The sequence below is a fragment of the Protomyctophum bolini genome (genome assembly GCF_963924005.1).
Source record: "Protomyctophum bolini genome assembly, chromosome: 10".
Lineage (NCBI taxonomy): Eukaryota > Metazoa > Chordata > Actinopteri > Myctophiformes > Myctophidae > Protomyctophum > Protomyctophum bolini.
Genome location: NC_137871.1, coordinates 25,049,708 through 25,057,460, shown reverse-complemented (window position 1 = coordinate 25,057,460; position 7,753 = coordinate 25,049,708). Strand labels below are relative to the sequence as shown.

At 42.5% G+C, this 7,753-nt stretch overlaps 1 protein-coding gene across 1 annotated transcript; it reads right to left on the bottom strand.

Moving 5' to 3' along the window:
* Window positions 1-1,422: 1,422 nt before the first annotated feature.
* On the bottom strand, window positions 1,423-6,709 carry LOC308323075 (DDRGK domain-containing protein 1-like). Its single transcript, XM_080774677.1, has 7 exons — window positions 6,552-6,709; window positions 5,312-5,469; window positions 4,754-4,855; window positions 4,542-4,664; window positions 4,094-4,132; window positions 3,060-3,165; window positions 1,423-1,998 (listed from the first exon to the last, which is right to left on the bottom strand). Exons 1-7 carry the CDS (start codon window positions 6,610-6,612, stop codon window positions 1,838-1,840), a joined length of 750 nt encoding a protein of 249 aa, XP_080630803.1. The 5' UTR covers window positions 6,613-6,709; the 3' UTR covers window positions 1,423-1,837.
* Window positions 6,710-7,753: the final 1,044 nt, after the last annotated feature.

Below are 7,753 nucleotides of genomic sequence, written 5' to 3'. Positions count from 1 at the left end.
CATACTTGTGAACTGCATTCTGTTTTGAGCTAGTGACTCAAGGATACGTTTTTTAAATTGAATCCAACAAATTCCATTTCATGTATTTATTGCAACAAACACCAAACAATTAAATACAAAAACAAACAACAATTTGGGGTAAGAACAGCACTATGGAAATTGTATACATGTGACCGCATGGCAGAGTAAGAACAGCTCAGTGAATTCAACTTGATGGTATTCCATCTTGGGAATCCATTAAAAGTGCTAAGGTAACCACACTGTTGATGTGTTCCACAATGGCAAGAGTAGACAAGCCTATAAGTAGAACTCTGTTAGAACCACAATATGAAGGTACAGATCACAAAGGCAACCTTTCTGCACATTTGGTCATCAACACTGATGTGTAGAGAAGGGATGCCTGCGAAACATTAGGCTAAAACAATTACAAGCAGTCAAGCAGTTTCCTACTTTGCTCAGTCAGTGCAAACAAAGAAAGACCAAACAGGAAAGCCCAGCATGGCCACCAGGCTTTATAGGGGAGGGGCTAATCAGTGACTACTTAGACCTGGGTAATTGGGGGCATGGAGACAGAACTCTGCACCATGCATCTCACATGCCTTTGTGGCATAAACATAAAGACAAGGATTTATAAACCGAAAGTTGTAGGTTAAAAAATTTGTCACATGACAACTCAAACCAGCTCAAACCCGGGCTTCCCCAGAGTTGGTGTCGAAGTGTCCTTGAGCAAGACACTGAGGTTTAAACCCAACATGAGCATTTTTCTCTTTGCATCTTCATCCAATCTATCACTGCAGAGCATGCAATAGCATCAATTCCACATGAGCTATGATGGTGCAATGGTTACAATTCAGGCCTTGCAAACAGAAGGTTCTGGGTTCAAGTCCAGCATGGGCATGTTCCTCTTTGCATCTTTATCCAATCTTTCACTGTAGAGTGTGCAATAGCATCAATTCTGCATGAGTCATGGTGGTGAACTGGTTAAAAGGTCTTTAACACTCCCAGACCGTTGGAGTACATGCAATGACCAATATCCCCCTCCCCTGAACACGGGAGGATGGATTCGAACCCACAACCTCTGTGGTGGTGGGCAGCGATCACTATTTGACATTACTGTAAGCTTATTTGCATTGGTGTTTTAGGGGTTGGTTATGATAAAACAATATCCAGGTGACATTAACCTTTACACAAACCTTTGCAAATATAACCGGTCTATTCAGACGGACAATATTGGGTGCCAAATATAGAAGATTACATTCTGTATCTTTGTTTTGTTTTCAATTTAATTCATTCATTCACCACTATCTCAGTGAACTTGGCTAAGGTTAAGATTTCCATTGCCTGATGTAAAAGTGGCTCAAAGTCCAATATCTACAGTTTGCTCTGAAATTGGTAATTCCTAGTAACACAATGTCACAAAACTATTCAAACTGAACTTTATTACATTTAAAATACAAACATACAGTATTCGTAATTCTTATGTCACAAGAACGTGGTTACATATACTGTAACTACAACGACAAATTGTCCTGAACAAGTGTCACATTGTAACTTTTTGCCAGCTTTAATTTTGGATAGTTATCATCTTTCTTTCAAGATCCACTAAAATTGAATGACTCAAATTACATTTCAGAAATCTGCAAGGTGCCATCCATGTAGGACTTGAGAGAGCTGGGACAAAGTCCCGCTCTCTAAAGACACGAGAAATCAAAGTGTAAGTCATTCCAGCATTTAAATAAAGATTAGGCTCGTTGAAAACGGGTTTTCATATAAAACATGTCGGTGAATATTGAAACGTCAAAAAGTAAACGGCTGAGTGTCCGGGTGTCTCAGTCCTTCAGGCTGCGTTGCGGTTCACGGGTGTGAGGTTGATGAGAGAGTTGCTGGCCTGGGCCAGCTCCGTTATGGACACCCTCCCTCTCTGTTTGATGAACTGGGCGACTGCGTTGAGCTCGTCCGGAGTGATGGAGATGAATTTTCCTCTGTCGTCAATCACTCCTGCAGAGACAGGTTAGTTGGTTAACTATTAACACCTGAGGACGAGGACCCCGATTCTACAAAATAATGTCCTCCAAATCCAAAACTTTTGTGGATAGAAGAAAACAAAGTTGCTATATCGAGTGGTTCCCAAAGCCAAGGTCCCCCCTAGCCTGAGCTAACTGAGCTAACTCAATGTTTGCGCCGACGAAAATGAAAGCCTGGATACCGAGGCGAGGCTATGGTCCCCCAAGATTATATGCATTGGACTGCAGAGCTTCTGGGGACCCCCAGAAGCAAAGATTTGACTTAGGCTTTAAAAATATATATCAAAGATTTGCACATTTCAAGATTTTATTATTTTTAAATAGCCAAAGTATAAAATAATGGTTAAAGTGGTTAAAATCTGAAATGGCAGATACTTTCCCAGTCTTCATGGGTTAAGTTAAAGCTTTGACGAGGTACAGACATGGTATTGGGCCTAAAGTAGGTATAGCATCGGTAGACAGATCTATCCAACATGGATGCACTTGTTATTGTGAGTGGAAACCCTGTACCGGTTTCACACATGGAATCAACCTGTCTTAAAAGTCTCTGTTCCACAAGTGTCATGTATACCATACTGTGAGTGCAACTAGTTTACGGTTAAAAGCATCCAAACACAGACAGAATAATTACAATCCGTGTGCTGTTCCGTTTCAAATTGAAAGCCAAAACAGTTAATCTATTTAGATTATAGCAAACGGGGAGAGAGAGAAAGATGAGCAACCAGTTCTCCAACCAGGAATGTTAATCATTTTGAGTAGTATTTTGAGCGTTTGCACTGCAGTGTCCAAGTTGTAAGATAAGACGCGAGACCACAAAACACATTGCAATACATTCGCTGTTGGTCTTTCATTTCTTCACTACATTTTTAAATCCATTAATCTATAAATCAAGAGTGCAGTGGTTCAACATTTACTTTGCAGAGACCAGTCAATTAGAATATGCTTCGATCGAGTCAGGCATAATTATGTGGAAGATTCACTATCTGGTTCAGCTGCTGGCACACGGTATGAACGGTATTTAAGTACTGTACAAACCTGTGATGGAGCCGTCGGCTAACAGGTCCTGCAGTCTAGAGATGGCGTCTTGCGTCCGCATCCCAAAGTGTGAGGCCAGGTCTTCCAGCAGTACCACCTTGGAGTCCTGTGGGGGAGGGGGCCAAACATGGATTTATTATAGAGCATATACAGTGCATCCGGAAAGTATTCACACCCCTTCACTTTTACCACATTTTGTACATAGGTATTCACACTAACTCTTGACTTTGGCAGCAATTACAGCCTTAAGACTTTTTGGGAATGATCCTACAAGCTTGGCACACTTGAATGTTGGGTATTTTCCCCCTTTTTCTCTGAAGATCCTCTCAAGCTCTGTCAGGTTAGACGGGGAGCGTCGCTGCACAGCTATTTTCAGGTCCTTCCAGAGATGCTCAATGGGGTTCAAGTCTGGGCTCTGGCTGTGCCACTCAAGGACTTTTTTCACTTCATCATTATGGGGTATTGTGTGTAGATTGATGAGGGAAAAAACGAATTTAATCAATTTTGAAATGAGGCTGTAACAAAACAAAATGTGGTAAAAGTGAATACTTTCCGGATGCACTGTATATAGAGATATAGTCCCGCCCCCTCGAGAGACCCAGAAAATAAATCCCTGTTAATTTTCCTCAGACTTTTCAGAAAGTATTTACTGTATTTAAAGATTTAAAGAGTTTACGCCGCGGACAAAGCAAACTCTTGTCGTGACAAATCATGACAATAAACACAATGTTTTGGGCCAAACAAAGAATTTGAAAGTAGAAAAACAACAAGGTTACAACACTTTTTGTTGTTTTTCTTCTTTGTAATTATTTGTTTGGTCCAAAATATTGTGATTGTTGTCATGATTTGTCACGACTTGAGTTGGCTTCGTACGACGCTTAAAAGTTCTTTAAATAAATAAGTTTCGAAATGTCTATGGGGAAAAATGCATTGGGAATTATTTCCTGGGCCTGGCGTCGTCATGAAAGGGGGCGGGACTGCGACGCTCTATACAGACATATTGCAGTACGAGTGTGGCGTCTGCCAATGCTCACCTCAATATACTGGATGAATTCCTGCAGGAGGTTGCGTGACTGAAAGCAAAGAACACAAACGTGACATCATTACCACCGTTCATGGTTGGCATGGAGTTCTACTGTCCATTCTGTCAAGTTTGATTGGACATCAAGTCTCACAATACACTGTTGAAATTAGATATGTGAATATTGCTTAGATTGCCTTTATCAGATCTACAATGGGGACCGGGTGCTGGGCGGTTTTCATCTGACAATGGCCTGATTTTGTTACAATCTGTGCCATTGTTACACAATTACACATTAAGGTACTGGGAAAGCGGTATGAAACTGTATTTTATAGGTGTTTTTCCAACACCTATAGACAATGAGCTGTCGAGTCCAAAATGTATTTGTACATTCTGTGATCATCCCATCCACTTTGTGGCACTACAGCCACACGATCGTACAGCAGTAGACCTGAGCTGACCTCATCCTCGTCCAGAATCTCCGCCTCGCCTTGGTCCTCGATGACAAACGCCGCTTTCAGCTTCAGGTATTCCTCTTCCTCCCTCTTCTCCAGCTCCTCCTTAGCGCGACGCTCCTCCTCCTCCTGCAGAGGAAGAAAAGGACGTGAGGGAGTTTGTTTTGGTCGCGACTCCACCTCGTCTTCAGAAGAGAGTTCAGAGTGTTTTGTTTTACCTGTTTCTGCTCCAGGAGCTTCTCCTTCTCGTCTTCCTTACGTTGCTCTTGGTCTCTCAACTCCTGCATCTTCTTCCTCTCCTCTCTTTCCTCCAGCTCGGCCTATTGGAAGGACAAAGCAGACAAACATGATGGGACATTTTACCAAATTAAATGCACCACAATTGGATCAAACCTCCATTACGAATCTCCAGCTGACCAAATTTAAAATGGATCGCAAGCCAAAAATACGAATCGGGCCGCATCCGGTGTGTGATGCTTGGAATTGGAATTCCAAGCATTAGACTTTCACAAACTGACAAAAAATAGACACATTGATTAGACAGAATGGGATTCTTTTTCCAGTATGTACGATTGTATGCTTGTCAATCTATCTTCAGCGTCACAGAAACACAAGCCTTACTTTATGCATTTGCAGGGCTGCCATGTGGCTAGATTATAAGTAGATCAGTGCTGTGGTTAACAGCTATAAGGGTGGCATGTGGAGTGGACATAGGTTAGTGTGTGGTCAACAGGCGGCAACACACGTATGTGGACATGTGTCAAAATGGGAGAAACCTCTCTCTGGGCCTTTTTGGCTTGTTTCTCTTCGATCTTCCTCTGCTTCTTGGCTCCGATTTTCCCTGACGTGGCCTGGGACTGCTGAGGCTCCTCGTCATCGTCCTCGTCCTCCACTGCTGCTGCTGCTGGAGCCAATACCTCCACAGCATCGTCCTCTGCAAGAACCACACAAACCACACACTGGATCACCGTCTTTAACTCTACAGCAGAGACGTACTGATACAAAAATAAATCCGATACCCATAACTTGCGTATTGGTCGATACCAAGTACCTATCTGAAACCAGTGTGTAATATTACAAAAAAATAATTCCCTGAGGGGGCGGTACAGTTAAGGTTGTGCTTGAAATTACAACATTTGAGAACCAATGATGAAATACATTAAGTTAAATTGCAGATACAAGTTGGTATGACAATGTAAACAGTACAGTGCAAATGTCTGAAACATTCAAAATGTTACTGTAAATGAAATATCCCGTGATAAACGACTGGCAGACTGGCATTCCAGCATTTTTGGCGGTATCGGAAACAACGCTATTCAAGTATAAAGTTATATATATATAACTATATGGCATCCATTTCTTTGTCATATCTGCCCTGTGCAGCCTTTGTTTATGAAGTGTTAAAAAAGGAAATGCTAGTTTAGGTGTTCCGATGTTCATGGGCAAAAACACGATAATTATTGCAGTTTGTTGTGTGACAAACGTAAAAAATATCACAAGCGTGACAGCCCTACACTTGTTATTTAAAAGTTCGTTGTTCCTTTGACATTTGCTGACCACCCAAAATGTTCAAATTAAAAACATCGACATTGACTTGTGACTTTGCATTTTATTACTCCATAATTCCAGAAGCCATGGTTCTGACATGGAAAAGACAGAAAAAGTGTAGATCTGACAATAGACTATTTGCAATCAATTAGCTCAAAACATTAAAGCATATATCAACTCATGATTCAGAGCCTAGTATAGTAACAAATAATACTGTAGACAAGAGCTTACATTTTGTCATGGACGCATGGGTCTGGAGTGGAGAGCTGTGTGAGTGAACTGTGTGTGGAGTGAGTGTGAGTGTTTGTAGGGGAGCACACCTGAGCTGACACCTGTGGGTGATTGGTGCAGTGGTGGTGTGGAAGGGGAGTTGTGAAGGGTTGTGTCTAGGCTGCCATTTGGATTGTCTGGGGAAATTCTCAACATTGTATTGTGTGTGTGTGTGTGTGTGTTTTCTCCAAGCAGTACCATTGTCAGGAGTGTCTCGGGCTCGTCTGACCCTGGTGTTCAGGTTCCTCCGGCGGGGCATGCCCGCCCCTCGCTCCTGCACCGCCTGCTGCGGGCGCGGTGCCACCGCCCGCGCCACATCCTGCCCCTGTTCCCCGTCGGCTGAAAATGGACACCGAAAAGACCAGGTACGTACGGTTGTTGTCAGTATGTCACACAGTCACAATAATACATTTTATCCCATTAACCGGGCGGGAAGCCCCTTTTGGTGTTTTAAGCATTATGTTATGCTTTAGCTGTTGAAAAATAGCAGATCTACAAGCTCATAGCGCGGCTACGAGCTTGTAGGGCTGCTATTTTTTGGGGAAAAAACTAAACGTTTTTTAACTCATCTTTGCTTCTGGGGGTCCCTGGAACAACATATTTTCAGATGGGGGTCGGCGGTAGGGTGCCCAGATCTAAACTTTTCATTTGAGGGACAGAAGTATCGCTTGTGTGGGACGGGGGGTCCCACTTGTCTCACATCAAGCTATTAAATGCCTTGATGTCATATTCGACCATAGGCCTATTGGCTATCATTTATAAACTCCTCTGTTGTCTCACATTTTGTTTTAAAATCATGCTTTATTTTTATGCTTTTTGAACAGGCTTAAAAACACATCTTGCAAGAATAGACGATGAGAGAGCTTTACAACAGAAGGCCAACTATTAGGGGACTAACTATTAGGGCATTGGAACACTGATGCAATCACATGCCAGTCACAATGTGGGACAGGGTCTCAATTTGTGGGATGCCTGAAAAGTCTTGGAAATGAGGGACTGTCCCACGCAAAGAGGGACATCTGGTCACCCTAGTCGGCGGCCAAATACATATAGTTTTTGGGGTCCTTGACATGAAGTAGTTTGAGAACCACTCGTATAGAAAAAGGGATTTCAGAAAAGTGTCAGGATTTTGAAGACTTTTTTCAGGCCTAAATGGGTTTAAGACCTGAGGTCGATTCTACGAATGCCTTCCAAAACAGTACTTCTCTTCTCACAATTGTTTTCAAAAATAGCAGATGTACAAGCTCTCAGTGTGGCACCAATGGACCTGGTCCAGTCGAGAGACTCGCTGACACACTGGACCAGGGATATTGCACCACAAGTGACGTGCTGTGAGCCAGTGAGCTTGTGAAAAATAATACCTAGGCTGTGTTACAATTTCGCTTTCTCATAAACAAATA